Source organism: Eptatretus burgeri, unplaced genomic scaffold, assembly GCF_056783735.1.
Source record: "Eptatretus burgeri isolate ZD-2024b unplaced genomic scaffold, Ebu_testis_v1 Ebu_testis_scaffold_167, whole genome shotgun sequence".
NCBI classification, from domain to species: Eukaryota; Metazoa; Chordata; class Myxini; order Myxiniformes; family Myxinidae; genus Eptatretus; species Eptatretus burgeri.
This window is the reverse complement of record NW_028222117.1, coordinates 25,001-45,130: the sequence shown is the minus strand read 5'-3', so window position 1 is coordinate 45,130 and position 20,130 is coordinate 25,001. Positions and strand designations below refer to the sequence as shown.

At 43.9% G+C, this 20,130-nt stretch overlaps 1 protein-coding gene across 7 annotated transcripts in view; it reads right to left on the bottom strand.

The window, feature by feature from the left end:
* Positions 1 to 20,130, bottom strand: part of LOC147007442 (uncharacterized) — a 65,347-nt gene that overhangs the window by 21,344 nt on the left and 23,873 nt on the right. For 3 of the 7 annotated variants that reach the window (XR_015054183.1, XR_015054184.1, XM_085867151.1), the window contains exons 2-3: positions 13,688 to 13,758; positions 12,659 to 12,717 (exon numbers count right to left, since the gene is read on the bottom strand). The exons of 2 other annotated variants lie outside the window; for them this stretch is intronic. Coding sequence is in view for 1 of the 5 variants with exons in the window: in XM_085867151.1 (XP_085723277.1) it covers positions 12,659 to 12,717; positions 13,688 to 13,758 (130 nt within the window). In the remaining 4 variants the exon portion in view is untranslated. The remainder of the gene's footprint in view (positions 1 to 12,658; positions 12,718 to 13,687; positions 13,759 to 20,130) is intronic. 2 more of the 7 variants (XR_015054185.1, XR_015054186.1) reach the window with 1 other exon arrangement.

Sequence of the window (20,130 nt, the reverse complement as noted above, 5' to 3'; positions counted from 1 at the left end):
CCACAAGGAGTTGATCCAATTTGGGTGCTTCTCCATTTGATCACACATTGCGCATCGGCTTGCCGTGTCATTCAGTTAGGTCATAGTTATATCAACAGGTATGATCAGTTGAGATAAAGAGGATTTTCCAGGGAATCTGAGAGATCATTGATGAAAACCAGAAAAAGCACCGGGCCCGGAAGTCTGCCTTGTTGAACTCCAACTTGGACCGGAAAAGGGGATGAGAGAATTCCATTAAGGGCCACACGTTGACTGCGACAGGAGAGGAAGTCTGCGAGCCGTGAGTGGAGATTGGATGTGGAAGAAGAAGAATAACATTGAAGAATGACACCGCATTGTGATGTCACAATACGACACAACAATCCTCTTCTGGTTGAGCATCACGATATCTTTTGTCCATGTTCCATCACAATCCGACATCACGAGTGACATGTCAAAAGATGTCGTGACGTGGTAATCCAGAAGAGGATTGTGGTGTCGTGTTGTTGCATCGTAATGTGGTGTCATCATTACCTTGTTTAGTTGTTTTTTTTTGTGAGATTTCATCCCTCGATGTTTTTACATTTTTGTTGATGTGTTTTCTTCTTCTCGAAGCTTCACAAACGACAGAATGTCAGACTGCTCAACTCGTCCACTTTTTTTTTGAAATACCCTGTGTACACACGACGGCTTTGCCTGGGGTAATGAGTTCTCACCAATTACACCGTTTCGCCTCTTCTGATGCAAAGAATCTGGTTTTTTTTGGGGGGGGAACAACATGCAGGTCTAACTGGTGTCAACAACCAAGTTTATCGACGCCATTTAGACCAATCAGGAGGCGTTTTGATTGCTTGTGAGTCGTCGAACGGTGGTTTCCATGGTTGTCCAGGTGTACTCGTGAATTCACCGGACGTCACGTGATTGCATACATTCGAAAACTACCATTTATATCACGTGACCGCAAACATGGGACGCGCCGTCCTAACACGAGCCCATCCTTCTCATCGACATGTTAGCCGCCTGGACTGGGTCGATTGGACGTCGGGCATGGGTGCGAAAATCGAGACGGTGAATACGGATGGCTCTGAGCAGCGTGTGCTCGTCTGTGAAGACCTGCAACGACCGGAATTCCTCACCTTCGACTCATACTCACGCTGACTCTGTTGGGGGCGATGCCGTTTCGTCTTTCACCCCCGAAACATCTCACTTTCTCATCTTTTGCTTTCCCGGAGTTCCGGCGGTCACAGCGTGTCACTTTAACTCGATGGTTCTGATATTTTGGATTCGAACTGTATTGTTCACAACACCATTGTGATTTCGAGCAAAGAGCTTGTTCTCTGTTCTGTGCGCAGTTGCAAAACGGTTGGAGTGCACGGAACCAGACGGTGGTCCACATCGGCTCAGGCTGGAGGGTCTTCAACACCTTGTGAGCCTGACGAGCTTCGCAGGGTATCTTTATTACGCCGACTCGCACCGGTACGTGCGGATTGATTTTTCGACACAAGAAACGAGGCTCATGGAGAGTGAGGTGACACAAAGGGGGAAAAGGCAACAATCGGACGCAACAAGCAAGGGAATGAAGGAACAGGAGAATGTGTGAAAGGGAGGAGTGGAGGAAACACATGAACATGCAATTCAGAGCATGAGGTGTGGCAGGGTTAATGGGGGAAGAAAACATCACAGGTTGGTTGGGGTTACCATATAGTCCTTTCGAAGAGATATAGAGCGTGAGATTTGTCAGGATTGAAAGACATATTCTGTGTGTTTGACCAGCTTGTGATTTTTGTCAAGGTCTGAAGAGAGGGAAGAGGCTGCAGCCTTCCTCTCTGAAGGACGAGGGACGTCATGGCAGAGGTTCGACTCATCGGCAAATAGAAGAAGAGGATTTTTCCAGTCAGAGAGATCATTGATGAAGATCAGGCAGAGGACTGGACCCAGAACACTTCCTTGGGGAACTCCAGCCTTGAAAGGGACAGGAGATGAAAGGATTCCGTTGAGAGCCACACATTGGCTCTGAGAGTAGAGGAAGTCAGTAATCCATGTGTGGAATTGGTCTTGGATGCCATAGGCAGAGAGTTTGGAGAGCAAGGCAGGATTCCAGGCTGTATCAAAAGCATTTGTCCAGAGAGACGGCCCTGATCTCATGTCTTACATTGAGGGTCTCCATCCATTGTTGGGAGATTCTAATTAGCATGTCCATGGTGGAGTGACCCGGTCTGCATCCAAATTTGTGATCCGAGATCCGGCCATTGGAGAAGATGAAAGATTTGATGTGAATTGTTTTCGTGTCCATCCCTGATTGCTCTTCTTATGAAAATTACATTTCAGAGAGACAACCACAGAGTGTTTTTTGACACCACCTGGAGACTGGACGAGTAGGGAGAGATCGATTTTCTTCTCCCTCATATTCATTGAAGATCGAGCAGGGTTCCTTTTTCCCAACAATTTGAGAGTGATGTGTCGGTTCCTGTGAAATGAACTTTGGTTCAAGGATCAGTGAATTCAAATTGATAACACTGCTGCCTTTAAGGCTAATTAGTCCAAAGACAGATCTACACTCCACCCCAAGTTCCTCTGCACTCGGCCATTGTCAAAAACAACAGGACCGCGGGTCCTGAACTTCAACTGGGTCAGGAGCAAAAGCCAATGACGTCATAAAATATAGAAATTTTGTTCTTGCGCAGGATCTGGTCACGTGATTGGTTGAATTGGAAGCGTTCTCGATGCTGATTGCAGCGATACCTGTTTGCAGGTGATGTGTTTTTACAGGTTACAGGTTATGTTTCTGGCTTGCAGTTAGGGCAGGATTTTTTTTTCTTTTTCCCGTTTGAGGCTTGATTTCAACCCGTTTGTTACGGTCAATACACCTCAGTTCGGCATCAGATATGAAGCTTGTGGCCAAGTTTGATCAAAACCGCGTGTTTGGTTCAAGCGATGATGACAGAAGTGTTTCCAGACTCACTCACCCACTGACTGACTTACCTACGGACGCTGCTCGATCGCATAAGCTCACCGGACTAAAGTCCAGGTGAGTTAAAGATGGGACAAACTTAAAGGTGGGCAATCGGCATCTTTGGAATCGATTTTTTTTAATATAATTTATTGACACATAGCCCCTTACTGGTTGTCTGTTTTGCCCAGGGCTCACCTTTCCAAATTGACTTGCGATCGACCACCTGTACGGAAACATATTCTGGATCGATCTTGTACGGAGTTGGATTGAGGTGGCAAGACTTGACGGTTCACAACGCCGGGTTCTGATCGAGGACAGGTTGATAAGTCCAATTTCCATTGCTGTCGACCCAGAACTAAGGTAAAGATTTCATCACAATGAACAACACTAAATGGCGGTTTTCATTTTCAGGGTGTTTCCCCCAAAAAAGTGGGCTCTTTGAACGTTTTATTGGAGAAAAATCACAAAAGGTAGCAAGTTCAGTGACACCTTGATGAAAGCATCCACCGTGCCATTTTCAAATCACTCATGACACTGCTTGTAATGGAGATTTTCAATGTGTGCTCCACCTCTGTTCAAGCAGGCTTCGATCCTGACTCCGAAATTCTCCACAACTCATCCGCAAGTGGCTGGAGTGGTCGCCAGACGGTAGTCCTCCACCTCCTGCTTCAGGACAACCAGGGTTCGAGGTTTGCCGCCATAAATTGACTTTGGCAGCACCCCAAAATAAACAAATCCAGTGGATTCAAACCTGCGCTGTGGAGTGTCCCCTCATGCGCTGTGCCCAGACTGATTGCACGATTTGCAAACAGCTGGTGGAGCAAGTCGATGGTTTCACCCGCATTGTGCGGTAGAGTACCATCCTGCATGAAGCATGCAAATCTGAGTTGGTTTGGAGAACCTCGTTGAGCGAGATCAGCGTGGAATCTCGCGGAACCACTCGCCGTTTACTGTCACCGTCTTACCATTGGCGGACTCGAACCAATACGGTCCCAGCATACCCCATCTGGCATTCGATGCACAGAAACTAGTGGACTTGGTGCCCTTGAGAGAGACGTCTCGGCCACCTCCTCAGGAGGCTCAGCACCGCAGAAGACAGTGTGATTGTTTATAGCCCCATTCAAATGGAAACGCGCTTCGTCGCTGAACCACAAGGAGTTGATCCAATTTGGGTGCTTCTCCATTTGATCACACATTGCGCATCGGCTTGCCGTGTCATTCAGTTCGATCATAGTTATATCAACAGGTATGATCATTTGAGATAAAGAAGATTTTCCAGGGAATCTGAGAGATCATTGATGAAAACCAGAAAAAGCACTGGGCCCGGAAAACTGCCTTGATGAACTCCAACCTGGACCGGAAGAGGGGATGAGAGAATTCCATTAAGGGCCACACGTTGACTTCGACAGGAGAGGAAGTCTGCGAGCCATGAGTGGAGATTGGATGAAGAAGAAGAATAACAATGAAGAATGACACCGCATTGTGATGTCACAATACGATGCAACAATCCTCTTCTGGTTGAGCATCACGATATCTTTTGACCTTCTTCCATCACAATCCGACAACACCAGTAACATGTCAAAAGATGTCGTGACGTGGTAATCCAGAAGAGGATTGTGGTGTCGTGTTGTGGGATCGTAATGTGGTGTCATCATTGCCTTGTTTGGATTTTTTTTTTCTTTTTTTGAGATTTCATCCCTCGATGTTTTTACATTTTTGTTGATGTTTTTTCTTCCTCCAGTAGCTTCACAAACGACAGAATGTCAGGCTGCTCAAGTCGTCCCCTTTTTTTTTGAAACACCCTGTGTACACACGACGGCTTTGGCTGGGGGTAATGAGTTCTCACCAATTTAACTGTTTCGCCTCTTCTGATGTGAAGAATCTGTTTTTTGGGGTTGAAAACAACATGCAGGTCTAATTGGTGTCAACAACCAAGTTCATCGACGCCATTTCGACCAATCAGGAGACGTTTGAACTCAGCAGCTACTTTGTGCTTTTGATGACTTCAGAAACGAAGCAGGAAAATGCAGTGAAACCTTCAAATATTAGGACACATTTATCACACTTACGACTCATTTGGAAAACCTCATCAGAAGTGACAGGGAAGGAAATTGGGATTTACATCTTCAGACTATGCAAGCATTGCTTCCAATTTTCATGGCTTTTGACTCAACCAACTACATCAGGTGGGGTTCCCTCTATCTTGAGGACATGCGCAAACTCCCACAAACAGCACCTGAGATCCACATAGCATTCCAAGAGGGCAAATTTGCCATAAAGAGGACACCTGGGAATTTTAGAGCAACTGGAGCAGACATGGCGCTGGAGCAAACGATACATAGGTCCAAGAAAGGCACCTCGGGATAATAGGCAGCACAAAGAAGAAGAAATACGTTGCAATGTGGGACATAATCTACCATGAGAAGATGGCAAGTCGTAATCTTTTCAGAGAACTAAGTGGAGTTACAATCCAGTACCAGCAAGATGTAAACAACTCCTTCAGCAAATATGGGACTGAAACCGGAGAAAGAAACGTCCAAGAAATTCTAACTGTTGTTGAAAACAAGGAGAATCCTTTCAGGAAAGATGCCACACAGCAAATACTTCACAATATAATGACACTGGAAGTAATGACTGACGAAATCCGGAATCAGCTGCTTCAGGTAAAAGCAATTGGGACCGCAGCCTATGAGAAACAGCCGTGTCGTGCTGCTATTCATCCAAATCCAGGCTGGAGCGATGAAAGAATCTCGAACAAAATGGTGGACGAAAGTAAATTTTGCAAGAATTTCAAACCAAATCCTCGTTTTTTTTCGATGTTTACAGAACAGTAAATGATCCCAAGATGAGTCATCCATCAGAACAGGTAAGATTTGCTGTTGTTATTATTATATAATGATGAAATGGGGTGGGAGAACAGTCTAATGAGCACCTAATGACGTACTTTGTGTTGGTTTTTCATCGACAAATACAACAACGATTCTCGATCAGATTCATTCGCTGTCTCTGTAATATCTGACAGATTCAGTCATCAGAAAACATTCTGAAGCCCTTAAGTATGTTGCTTTACAGCCTTGACAAAATAATTCTGTCTGTGCTGGGCATTGTCTGTGCTGGTGTGAGGTCGATCCCATGCTATTTAGTAGTGCTAATTTATGTCCAGAGATGATAATCATTTGGCCTCATCAGTCCCATATGGATGAAGCATACTCAGCAGGCTGGTGTTTTGTATGAAATTATGTTGCGATGCACACCATGGTTCAGGAGGGCGTGCTTTATACACTGTGTGGAGAGCAGGCCTATTGTTGGGAGTTTTGCTCAGACTATGGCACATTATCATGTTCTTCTTCAATCAATTGTAGAAAAACATGTAATTATCTGTCCATCATTACAATCCTCCCAGAGTCAATTAGACTCACAAAATTTGATTGTGACTCCCACGCCTCGAGACATGGTGGGAATAATCGATGGATTGTTTCAATGTGGACTTCACTTTTTCCAGGTCCCTGATGCAGAGGGCGGTAGGAGAGTAAACTGGGAACTTTGTATCGTTTGCAAAACAACAACACACGAGGCACTCAAGCGTCCTGCCGGCTCGCTGCATCTCCTGAGAAGGTTGCAGAAACCTATACGAGCTTCCTGAAGAAGGTTGATGAGTTCAGGCAGATCGGGTATATGTCGGCTTCATTCCCATTCGCTGAAAGTGACACAGAACCTTTCATCAAAAAATGTGCTCGTTGGCACAAGACTTGTAAGCTGAAGTTCAACAACACAAATTGCATCGGACAAAGAAGAAAAGTCGTGCTGATGCTTCATCAACAAGTCCAACACCATCGAGGAGACAGAGGCGCATGTGCTTTGATGCGAATCTTTGTTTATTCTGCCAGGATGGCACAAATAGTGATCTGATCTGCTTCTGTACTCTGGAGCAGATGACAAAATTCCAATGATGGAATCAGAAATTGAAGACGAAACTGTGCTCCCTCGCCTCGCTTTTTTTGGAGCCAGTATCCTGAATTTGAAATGGTTGACATCACACTGGCGTGAAAATAATCACAGAAATCGATTCGACGCACCAAAAATCGTATAAATCCTTGTATAACGCGAATGTTTGGTCCTATTGGTTCGATGGCGGGAAAATTCGTCCAAACGATGGACGCCATATTGTATTTCAAGTCCAAGATGACCTCCAAACATGAAAAGCTCAAAAAGTTGAATTTCTTCACCCAAAATCAATGCGATTTCATGTTTCATTTGTGCAGTTTCGTTGTTTACTTCAAAAGTTATGAAACATTCCAATTGTACGTTGTTGAGGGACGTAATTAGTATAAATTATTTTCCTCCAAGGTCATTTTCCAGTGTGGCGACAAGGTCAAATTTTTTTGTGAACACCTTGGCGACCTCCGTACCAAACTTGGTGCTTCTGCCAGAAGTGCACGGTACGTTTGAATATCCTGACGAACAGACCACACCACCACTGATGATGTCAGCATCCAAAATAGCACACAGCCTGCACTGTTCATGCAACCAGGAGACAGTCTGCTGAATGCTTCCAGTCTGGTGACAGCTTTGAAGAATGTTACGATTCCATTCCGACTGAAGCAGCTGATGTCACGCAGGCCTTTCCGATTCGCGATGATGTGCCTATCGTACCGGATGTTGATGAAACCAGACAGACATATATTAAGCAGCACTCATTTTGAAGAATGTCATTAAAATATCACCAAGGATGGAATGTCCGTGGCCACCCACTGTTACAGACCTTCCACTCAAATCTGCTCAACGTATGATCGCCAGAGTTGTACAATCTCATGGCCTGGAGTGTTGGACTGTTCGATGATCCGACAATGATGAACTTTGGAAAGGCAGATCATGATGCCGATGTGAAGGTGATATCAATTTGCCAGGATATAGTTTACCTTGCCTCCAAGAGTCGTTCAGACACCTAAGTCTCTTGCACTGGGGTATGACCCAGCAACATTTGACAGGGTCAAGATTACTATTCTATATTTTTAATGACAGCTCTCCAAGCTGCTTCGTTGTTCGTTTGCAAGCCATGATGATACCTGGCAAAAATACTCACATTGTCACTCTACAATCTACGTCGTCCCTCGTCAAAACACAACCAACAATACATCGATCGTCATACAAAGTTCATGCCCGACGTTGGGCCCCGCGGTGCCAAGCTTGCAGTTGCCCTTTGAAACTAAGTTTGTACGTCATGGCGAGACAGTAGACAGCCACGTCGTTGACTTTTTTATCTCAGCCGTTGTCGTTTTTGAAAATATAATTACAAATTGACATTCAAGACAATGTTTCGGAGATAAAGTAAACAAAGTACATGCACTGATGAGCCAAAACTTTATGAACACTGACAGGTGAAGTAAATAACATTGATTATCTTGTTACAATGGCACCTCTCAAGGGGTGGGATATATGAGGCAGCAAGTGAACAGTGAGTAGTTGAAGTTGATGAGTTGGATGCAGGAGAAATGGGCAGGAGTGAAGAACTGAGCGACTTTGACAAGGGCAAAATGGTTATGGCCAGACGACTGGGACAGAGCATCTCTGAAACGGCAAGGCTTGTGGGGTGCTCCCGGTCAGTAGTGGTGAGTACCTACCGACAGTGGTTCGAGAAGGGAAAAACCACAAACCGACGACAGGGTGTTGGGCGCCCAAGGCTCATCGATGCGCGAGGGCAACGAAGCCTATCCCTTCTCGTCTGAACTGACAGAAGGTGTACTGTGGCACAAGTCACAGAAAATTTTAATGGTGGTCACGAGAGGCATGTTTCACAATCCACAGTGCATCGCACCCTGCTGCGTATGGGGCTGCATAGCCGCAAACCGATCAGAGTGCACATGATGACCCCTGTCCACCGTCGAAAGCGCCTACAATGGGCACGCGAGCGTCGGAACTGGACCTTGAATCAGTGGAAGAAGATCGCTTGTTCCGGAGTCCCGTTTTCTATTAGATCACGTGGATGGCCGTGTACGTGTGCGCCGTTTACCTCGGGAAGTGAGGGCACCAGGATGCACTGTGGGAAGACGACAAGCCAGTGGAGGGAGTGTGATGCTCTGGGCAATGTTCTGCTGGGAAACCCTGGGTCTGGCCTTTCATGTGGACGTCAATTTGACACTTGTCACCTCCCTAAACATCATTGCAGACCAGGTACACGCCTTCATGGCAATGGTATTCCCTGATGGCAGTGGCCTCTTTCAGCAGGATAATGCACCCTGCCACACTGCTCACACACATTGTTCGAGAATGTTTTGAGGAACATGATGAAGAGTTCACAATTGAGGCTGGGCCGAATTTGGCACATGCTCGCAGCACTCCAATTGCGCTCCAACACCTACCCAATAAGGCCACGTTGACCAGGGGACGGCTTGAGGCCGACAGGACTTGCAAACGGTGTCGAGTAGAATTAGAAACCTTTTTTCATGTCCTTTCAGTTTGTCCGGGCATCAAATGCAACTGCATTCAGAGGCATCACCGGATTTGTGAACTGTTTGCTCGATTGGCTGAAAAGAGTGGTTGGAACTGTGAAAGAAGCAGATGACAGATGTGGGTGTGAGCTGCTCGAGCGGTTGATGACGGGAGGCGAGGGCAGATGGTCTTTGCATGAACAACCCGAGGGTATAGATCGTTGGAAGGAGGCTCTGCGGAAGTCTTCCGATATTCCTGCGATTACTTTAGCAGGTGCTGTCTGCTGACGTCGTGGGTGGTTAAGCACCTTTATCGACGTGGTGTACTCGTATAGATTGTGGATGTGTGTGTAGTTGAAGGGTGGGAAGGGAGCACATGGCCCTCATGCTGGGCAGTTTACGAGCTGTGCTGCTCTGCACGCTCCTTCTGCCAAGTCTGTTCCTCTGGGTCCCAGGAGTTGCCTGTGGTCCCAGACGCGGCTTTGGGATGCGAAGGCGTGACCCACAGAAGCTCACTCCTTTTGCCTGCAAGCAATTCATTCCTAACGTCGCCGAGAAGACCCTGGGAGCTAGCGGAAGATCGGAGGGGAAGATCCCCTCGATTCAAGGACTTGACCACCAATTACAACCCGGACATAATTTTCAAAGATGAGAACACAGGAGCTGATCGCCTTCTCACCCAGCGCTGCAAGGACCGACTGAATGCGCTCGCCATCTCCGTGATGAACTGTACTCTGGAGGCAGATGACAAAATTCGACTGATGGCAACAGAACTTGAATACGAAACTCTGCTCGCTCGCCTCGCTTTTTTTGAGACAGTATCCTGAATTTGAAATGGTTGAGACGTCACATAATCACAGAAATCTATTCTACGCCCCAAAATTCGTCTAAATCCTTGTATTACACGAATGTTTGGTCCTATTGGTTCGTTGGTGGGAAAATTCGTCCAAACGATGGACGCCATATTGTATTTCAAGTCCAAGATGACCTCCAAACATGAAAAGCTCAAAAAGTTGAATTTCTTCACCCAAAATCAATGTGATTTCACATGTTTCATTTGTGCAGTTTCGTTGGTTACTTCAAAAGCTTTGAAACAATCCAATTTTATGTCGTTGAGGGACCTAATTAGTATAAATTATTGCCCTCCAAGGTCATTTTCTAGCGCGGCTCCGAGGTCCAATTTTTTTGTTAACACCTTGGCGACCTCCGTGCCAACATGGTGCCTCTGCCAGAAGTGCACGGTAAGTTTGAATATCCTGACTAACTGACCACACCACAACTGATGATGTCAGCATCCAAAATAGCACACAGCCTGCACTGTACATGCAACCAGGAGACAGTGTGCTGAATGTTTCCAGTCTGGTGACAGCTTTGAAGAATGTTCCGATGCCACTCCGACTGAAGAATGAAGCTGAGAATGATCTGACTCTGACTGAAGCTGCTGATGTCACGCAGGACTTGCCGATTCGCGATGATGTGCCCATCGTTCCGAATGTTGATAAAACCAGACAGATATATTAAGCAGCACTCATTTTGAAGAATGTCATTAAAATATCACCAAGGATGGAATGTTCGTGGCTACCCACTGTCACAGACCTTCCACTCAAATCTGCTCAACGTATGATCCCCATAGTCCAGGAGCAATACCCAGGTCCAACGTGATGACGTAGCCCATACAGTACTTATTTGTCTTGTCTTTTTATTCAGATTGAAAAATACCTTAGCAACCTATGCAGGCCTGTTGTCGTCATGAATTGTGGTATAAGTAATTTGCAAAATGGGTTAAAACATACCAAGTGGAGGTGACAATTGTATGCATTTTCGCTAAAGCCAATTTTAGGAGTTTTAATGTTTTTATACATGTGTTCGCTGATATATGTGTATCCATGGTGGTGAATATATCATAAAATAATAGCATGAACCAAAAACACACATTTTCCAATGATTTTCCAACCACAACCATATTCATCATGTGCACTTCAACCAGAAAACAAGTTTGTATGACAATATTCATTAGCGGTTAATTGTACTAAAGTTGGATTTATCCTCCTGAAATAGAAATTGTATCCTCCTGAAATATAAATTGCAATGATCTTATATCCTCTTTTTATTTTATGTTTATGATAATTATCTGTAAAATGTATTGCCAATACAGTGAAACCTATCGAGAGGTCACTCTCATGAGCCACCACCTTCTCCTGAAAGGCCACCTAATTTTGGCTCTCTTGGCACTTTTACATGAAAACAGACTGCTCATGAGAGCCCTTCTCTAAAGTCAGTCTTTTGTGACATTTTGGATGACTTCTCAAAAGAGGTTTCACTATATTTATAATTTTTATTGTAAGATGAGTAATATAATGTGGTCAATCAATTTTGTCTTGATAAATTTCCACAGACCAGATTGTGAAAAACATCACTGGAAGACAAGACGTACCTGTTATCTCCAACACTAATACTGCACCTATTTACTTTCCAAGGATCTATTTTTTTTCAAGGGATTACCCAGTTTTTTTTTCAGCTACTAATTAATACAGCATATAATTCTGGAAACCGGGAAAGCAAAAATAGATGGAATCTCCCATAATGTAGATATTGATAGCAGTGGTAATTATACATTTTATAACTTACAATCTTTCACGACAAGGAATACACCTATAGTACAGTTATTTAAGATTTTCAACCAACATTAGATAAGTTAATTATTCTCTAGTTTTTCAAAATATCATATGCAGCTAAATTAATTGAAATGTTAGATGCATCTTTGTAAAAAAAAACATGTTATCAATACTTATCATATGTTTTTCAGATAGACTCATGATGGACAGTCACAGCAGTAGTGATGACCAGTCAACTCTTTGCCTTCTTCCAACAAAGCGGGTGAAAACAACTGACTGGAACAAGTGTGTGATATGCCAGACTTATAACTCTGAGACTATTAGTGGTGCAACAGAAACTGGCATCAATAAGTTTAAAGATGCAATGCAGCAAAGACAGGATGAAATCAGCAATAGACTGAAACTAGAAAACATGTTTGAGCTCAACATTGTCTGGCACAGAAACTGTTATGCTCAATATACAAGTGCACAAAATCTAAGGTATGAAAAGAAAAGACCCTTCAAGCAAGCATTGGAAGCCAATGTAGAAGACAATGACAGGCAGGATGATGAGCAAAGAAGGTCATCAAGATTTTGCACTTCTGGAATGGACTAGTCAATGTGCATATTTTGCCAAAAAAAGAGCCACAAAAAAGTCACCAAGCTGTTCTCTGTCGCAACATTCAGTGCTTGCCAGAACATACTTGATGCGGCTGAGGAACAAGGAGACAGCACCATGCTCACAAAAATCCGAGATGTGGATCTGATAGCAGCAGAAGCCAAGGATCATAATGTGTGCAAATCCATATACACAGCAAAGCGAAATATGAGCTACAAATTTTACAAGGAATCTGTTGATGAAGATCTATACTCAGAAGCTTTCAATGAACTTGTGACAGAAATAACCCCTGGCATCAATGATGGAAAGGCCTTCACTATGACATATTTGTTATGCCAGTTCAAGTTTCTATTAGAAGAGAAAAATATTTGTGCAGATAATTACAGATCACACAGGCTCAAAAGCAGAATACAGAATCACTTTAAAGATTCAATTGTCTTTCACCAGCAGCCAAATCCTTCAAAACCCAAGCTTGTTTATTCCAGTGATAGATCATTACAGGATGTCATCAATGCATCTGCCAAAGTATGCTCAAAAAGTCAGGAGACAGATGCTTTGAAAAACAAGAAACTGGGAGATTCAAACACCCCAAAGCAGATTTTGTATCATGCATCACAGATTCTCAAAGCCGATTTGCAGAACTGTCAGGGAATTGATATGAAACCAGTTGACATTGATGACCTTTAAAAAGAGGTAAAAAAATTATTCCACAGAGTCTGTACTGGCTTCTTCGGTGGCTCATTGCAGAAAGGTACATGGATCTTCATGACTATGGAGATCTTAACTCTCAATGTATGCACGAAGTGGATGAGAGACATATACTTATGATATGTCAAAACATAATACATGTTGCATCACATGGAAGAAAGAAAATGCCCAAGCATGTAAGTTTGGCGATGACCATGAAGCATATCACAGGTTGCAAACTAGTTGTCACTTCACTCAACCGAATGGGACATTCTGCTTCATACGATGACATTGAAGTTGTGGATACTAGTTTGGCAAGGGAGGTCATAGCTCAATCAGAACACCATGGCATTATCATTCCAACAAATATTGTTCCTGGTGCATTCATTCAAATGGCAGGAGACAACAATGATTTTCTGGAACACACCTTGGATGGGAAACAGACAACCCATTCAACCACTCCGGTGATGTATCAAAGACGATTGTTTGGTCCCAAGCCTAAAAAAGTACAATATGCAGATCACAACATAAGAAAACGAAGTCTTAAAATGACAGACAAGGCACAACACATTTAAGAATGTGGGGTTTTTGGGAAAAGACCATCAACTAAGTTTTTAATTGATGGCATAAGACAGGAGTGGTACCAGCCCAACCAACCAGTACAGGAAAATCAAGCAGACATGGACCTTGCATGGGCTCTTGTTCGAATGTGCCCAACAAAGCTCTTCACACTTGATTTGTTATCGGATCAAGCCATGCAGCAGACACCCAGCTGGAGTGCTTTGAATGCACTTATATGCCAGGCTAATCCATGTCTGACAGAAGTTGGGTACTGTCCTATGATTCCAGGGTCTCCAACTGAGTTTAGCATTGTATATACGGTCATGAAACAAGCGCAGTGAATGACGAACTTGCTTGGTCAGCATGAAACAGTCATCACATTTGATTTGACCATATATGTCAAGGCAAAATAATTACAGTGGAGGCATGCAGAGGAGTTTCGTAACACGGTGATCAGACTTGGTGGATTTCATGCTGCCTTAAACAACTTGGCAGTCATCGGGAAGCTTTTTGCTAATTCAGGAATAGAAGATCTCCTTATAGAATCTGGTACATATGGGCCCAGCACTGCATCTGCTCTGCTGCATGGGAAATCATACAATCGTGGTGTCAGAGCACACAAATTGCTGCTTGAAGCAATGCTACGTCTCCAGTGGCAGGCATTCACTGAATGGCTCCAGGACCATAACCACTGCGAGGAGAGTCTCATCGATTCAGAGATAGATGAAATCAGTCAAAAAAATTTGAATTGCAGAGAAAATGTGACAGTTGGTGAAACACTAAATGAAGAATTTCAAGATGTATGCAAATTGATGCAAAAGCCTCAAACACTATTCCAATCATTCAAAGCTGAAGGATATTTGAAATCCAATCTCTTTGCTTTCAGGAACTCATATATAAGCATGGTGAAAATTCTGGTCGACTTCATCCGATCAGAGAGAACTGGTAACTGGCTGGCACATTTGTCTGCCACTGCTGCCATGTTGCCATACTTTTTTGCAATGGATCGACCCAACTACTCGAAGTGGATTCCAATTTGCCTCACAGACATGAGGAAGCTGCCAGATACACATCCCAAAGTCCACGAATAATTAATGAATGGAAACCATTCACTAAATCGTTCTGGTCAATCGTTTAGCCAGGTATGGACAGACATGGCCCTGGAACAGTCTGTGAATCTCGATTCAAAGAAACACGGAAGAATCATTGGTATCACCCATAAACCTGGTGCTCTGGAAAGATGGTTCCTGACAAGTCACGAGAGAGCAACCATTACAACAGCTATAAAAGAAATGTGTGGTTTACAGGATAGCGATCAGATTGGGACCCACAAGGAAGCTTCACAGAATCGCATTCATTTGCAGAGATGAAACCGATGTGCAGAAACTGATCTCTGTGTTTTCATCAGAACTGATGACAAATCCTTTCTTTCTAACACAAGACACTGACAGTGAAGTTTTACCACTTCTGAATATTGCTACAGGTGCAGCTATGCCAAAAGACCTTACATATAATCAAATTCACGCAGTCGACCTTGGTAAAAGTCACATGGAAAAATTTGTTGAAGAACGACTCGACAGTCATTCTAAAAGCTTCTAGGACCCAGTACCACAGTTGAAATTGAAAAAATTTGCTAACTTAGATCAGAAGACAAAAACGAAGACAAGAGAAGAAAAGATACAAGTTCTCAATGCAGACAGACAGCTTTTTGGACGATTAGTCAGAGCAGCAAAATCTAGAGATGTTGATCTGAGAGATGTCCTGACAAATGAACTGTCAGCTGTTCCATTTGCTTTGGCCCATTCCGAAGGAACTCTCCGAACAAACACCAAGAGTGCATTACTGGAGTTACTAGAGACAGACACAGAGAAGTTTCAAAGATTACCCGTTTCAGAGCCACCACAAATGACTGCATTTGTAATAGATGCCATGGCAATGGTGAAAATGATCAAGGTTGTTGGAGTGACAACATTCGGTGCTTTGGCAGATAAATATTGGGAAGCATTTACAAAAGCACTGAACCAAAAAGCACTGAACCAATCGAATTGACATAGTCTTTGACCTATATGATTAGAAGGATTTGATCAAAGGGCAGACACGTTTGAAACGGGGATCATCCTCATCATTGGAAATAAAAATTGCTGGAGAAAACACTCCAATACCAACCCAGTGGAACAAATTCATGAGTAATCCTGTCAATAAGGCCAACTTTACAAATTTTCTTTGTGAGAGGTGGACTAACACATGTACTGCTACATTACCACCAGACAAGTTAGTTGTTCTTGCTGGAGGATTCTGTGATCCACTGAGGGTTGTAAGGCTCACATTAGATGATTCTGAATGTCGAGATGAGCTGCACTCTGATCATGAAGAGGCAGAAACACGCATGATGTTGCGTGCCTTTCATGCCTCTCAGGATCATGACAGAGTGGTTATACAATCACCAGATACAGATGTGGCAGTATTAAGTGCCTACTTCTTTTCATCCATGCATTGTCCTGAACTGTGGTTCAAAACTGGTACAAAAGACAAGCTATGCTACTTGCCAATACATACAATAGCAAATCATCTTGGTCCATCCATGTGTGCTGCTCTTCCTGGATTTCACGTATTGACTGGATGTGACAGCACCAGTGCCTTCTCTGGAATTGGCAAGAAAAAAGGATTTAATTTGCTCAAGGCATCTGATGAGCATCAACAATGTTTGTCTCTATACTTGGAGAGAATCTCAATCTGTCTTCATTGTGTCAAGCTTCATGTGAAAAGTTGGTTTGTGCACTGTATTTCAAAAATGGTTACAGTACAGCTGATGATACTAGATATTTCCTATTCTGCCAAAAGCAGAAACAAAATGAGAACTTGCCACCAACATCAAACAGTCTTGGGCATCATATTGAGAGGGCCAATTTTCAAGCATATATTTGGAAGAAATCACTCTGTAACATTGAGAACTTGCCATCACCTGCTGGACACGGTTGGGAGCTTGTCAGTGGCATACTAAAACTACTTCTCATGTCAAAAGCACCTGCACCAACTGCCGTTCTCGAGCTCATTTCATGCAAATGCAAAAAGTCTGCATGTAGGCAGAATGACTTGTGCCGATGCAAAGCAAATGGCTTAATCTGTACAGAAGCTTGTTTTTGTGTGGCCGATGAACAATGTCAAAACATCCAAACCCAAGTATATTCCACTGATGACTCTGACACTGATGAATAATTGTGAGCAAAACCAGAAATTCTTGAGTCTCATGGGATTGACTTTGATTTTATTCAAAACCTCTACCTGTACTGAGCTGTTCCATGTTCCAATCTCTCATTCTATGGATAACTGAAAATGTTTCCTATATATCTGTAAAATTCATGCAAACTTATCCAATAACTAAGAACAATAACATTGATTCATATAGCATTGAATCTTTTTTATGCACATGTCTCAGAAGATAAAATAAAAGGGGATCCAATTTTGATGGTTTCGCATCTCTTTTTATCCCAAAAATAACTTTGGTAACCCTGTTTTCTCGTTTATTTGAACATAACAAATTTTGTAGAGCCATTGAAAATGTATAAAATCAGTTTTTGCTAATAACTGATATTATATTAGCCATTTCTGGCATCCTAAACATACACTAAAACACTAGAAATCCGAAAACTTGCTTTCACAAAACAAGTTAAATTGCAACCTACCCCTGGTATGTTTCCACCCTCACAGCAAAAGACTTATACCACAATCCAGGACTACAACATGCCTGGATATGTTCCTTAGGTATGTCCCAAGCTGGAAAAAGAGTCAAACCAAATAAGTACAAGATGGGCTACGTTTTCATATTTCTAGGCCTTGTATGAGATTTGGTTCCTAGACTACCAGAGTTGTACAATCTCATGGCCTGGAGTGTTGGACTGTTCGATGATCCTGCAATGATGAACTTTGGAAAGGCAGATCATGATGCCGATGTGAAGGTGATATCAATTTGACAGGATATAGTTTACCTTGTTTCCAAGGGTCATTCACAGACACCTAAGTCTCTTACACTGGGGTATGACCAGGCAACATTTGACAGGCTCATCAAGATTAGTAATTTATATTTTTAATGACAGCTCTCCAAGCTGCTTCGTTGTTCGTTTGCAAGCCATGGTGATACCTGGCAAAAATACTCACATTGTCACTCTACAATCCACGTCGTCCCTCGTCAAAACACAACCAACAATACATCGATCGACATACAAAGTTCATGACCTACGTTGGGCCCCACGGTGCCAAGCTAGCAGTTGCCCTTTGAAACTATGTTCGTACGTCATGGCGAGACAGTAGACAGCCACGTCGTTGACTTTTTATCTCAGCCATTGTAGTTTTTGAAAATATAACTACAAATTGACATTCAAGACAATGTTTCGGTGATAAAGTAAACAAAGTGCATACACTGATTAGCCAAAACATTATGACCACTGACAGGTGAAGTAAATAACATTGATTATCTTGTTACAATGGCACCTCTCAAGGGGTGGGATATATGAGGCAGAAAGTGAACAGTCAGTTCTTGAAGTTGATATGTTGGATGCAGGAGAAATGGGCAGGAGTGAAGACCTGAGCGACTTTGACAACAGCAAAATTGTTGTGGCCAGACGACTGGGACAGAGCATCTCTGTAACGGCAAGGCTTGTGGGGTGCTCCCGGTCAGTAGTGGTGAGTACCTACCGACAGTGTTCCAAGAAGGGAAAAACCACAAACCGGCGACAGGGTGTTGGGCACCCAAGGCTCATCGATGCGTGAGGGCAACGAAGCCTATCCCTTCTCGTCCGAACAGACAGAAGGTGTACTGTGGCACAAGTCACAGAAAATTTTAATGGTGGTCACGGGAGGAATGTGTCACAATCCACAGTGCATCGCACCCTGCTGCGCATGGGGCTGCGTAGCCACAAACCGGTCAGAGTGCCAATGATGACCCCTGTCCACCATCGAAATCGCCCACAATGGGCACGCAAGCGTCGGAACTGGACCTTGAAGCAGTGAAAGAAGATCGCCTGGTCCGATGAGTCTTGTTTTCTTTTAGATCACGTGGATGGCTGTGTACGTGTGCACACACGTCATCGGCATGATCGGCAATTTAACATCCCTACCCTGGCCTAATGTTGAAACCCAAATCTGGCAACATTCGATGTGATGGACAGGCCCTTACTGCTCCGACGGTTGGCAGTGAGTGCCCCGGAAGCAGCAGGGGAAAAATTAGTTAGAATTCGGGTTTCAACACTTCCTGGTGTTCCACTTTAAATTTCTAAATTAGGATTAGATTCCTCAATATGAAATCTGCTGATGTTTTTGATTTTTACGTGTGACATGTCACAGGTCGACAAGAGCTCCACGTTGCTGTTGTTTGGGGTCGATTTTTGAAATGTGCACCCATTGGTTGGACAACTGCCGGACCACACCCACATTGGTTGCTTGACTCCAGCATGGCACCCGGCCAAAATATGGCCGCCGTCTTTGTTTTCTGGTGGGCCGAACACATGAAGCCTGTGGGTCTCTGCGGATTATACACTGTCTGGGTTTGTTGCGTCAGATTTCCGTTGGCTCTGTTTGAGTCGACAAGCCGGTGGAGGGAATGTGATGCTCTGGGCAATGTTCTGTGGGAAACCCTGGGTCCTGCCTTTCATGTGGATGTCAATTTGACACTTGTCACCTCCCTAAACATCATTGCAGACCAGGTACACCCCTTCATGGCAATCGTATTCCCTGATGGCAGTGGCCTCTTTCAGCAGGATAATGCGCCCTGCCACACTGCACACATTGTTCGGGAATGGTTTGAGGAACATGATAAAGTGTTCACGGTGTTGCCCTGGCCTCCAAATTATCCAGATCTCAATCCGATTGTGCTGCACCGACAAGTCCGATCCACGGCGGCTCCACCTCACAACTTAGAGGACTTGAAGGATCTGCTGCTTATGTTTTGGTGCCAGATACCACAGGACACCTTCAAGGGTCGAGTAGAGTCCATGCCTCGGCGGCACATGGAGGACCAGCAGAATATTCGGCAGGTGGTCATAATGTTTTGGCGCATCAGTGTATGTGAACGTGTGTTCCTTTGTCTGAGTTAAATCTGATAAAACTTTAAAATGCAGCCTTCACCTCGGAGTGGTCATGCTGAACACCGCCCAGAGACGGACCCCCCTGATGGAGTCGTGTACTTTCGAGGTTATCAGGGGAGAGTTATTTCCAAAACCAAAACTCATTTCAGACACTGCAGGGAAAATAATTTCAGTCGAAGAAACAGCAGGTTCACCATGGAGAACTTTCTGGTGACCTTGAAGGATTCGA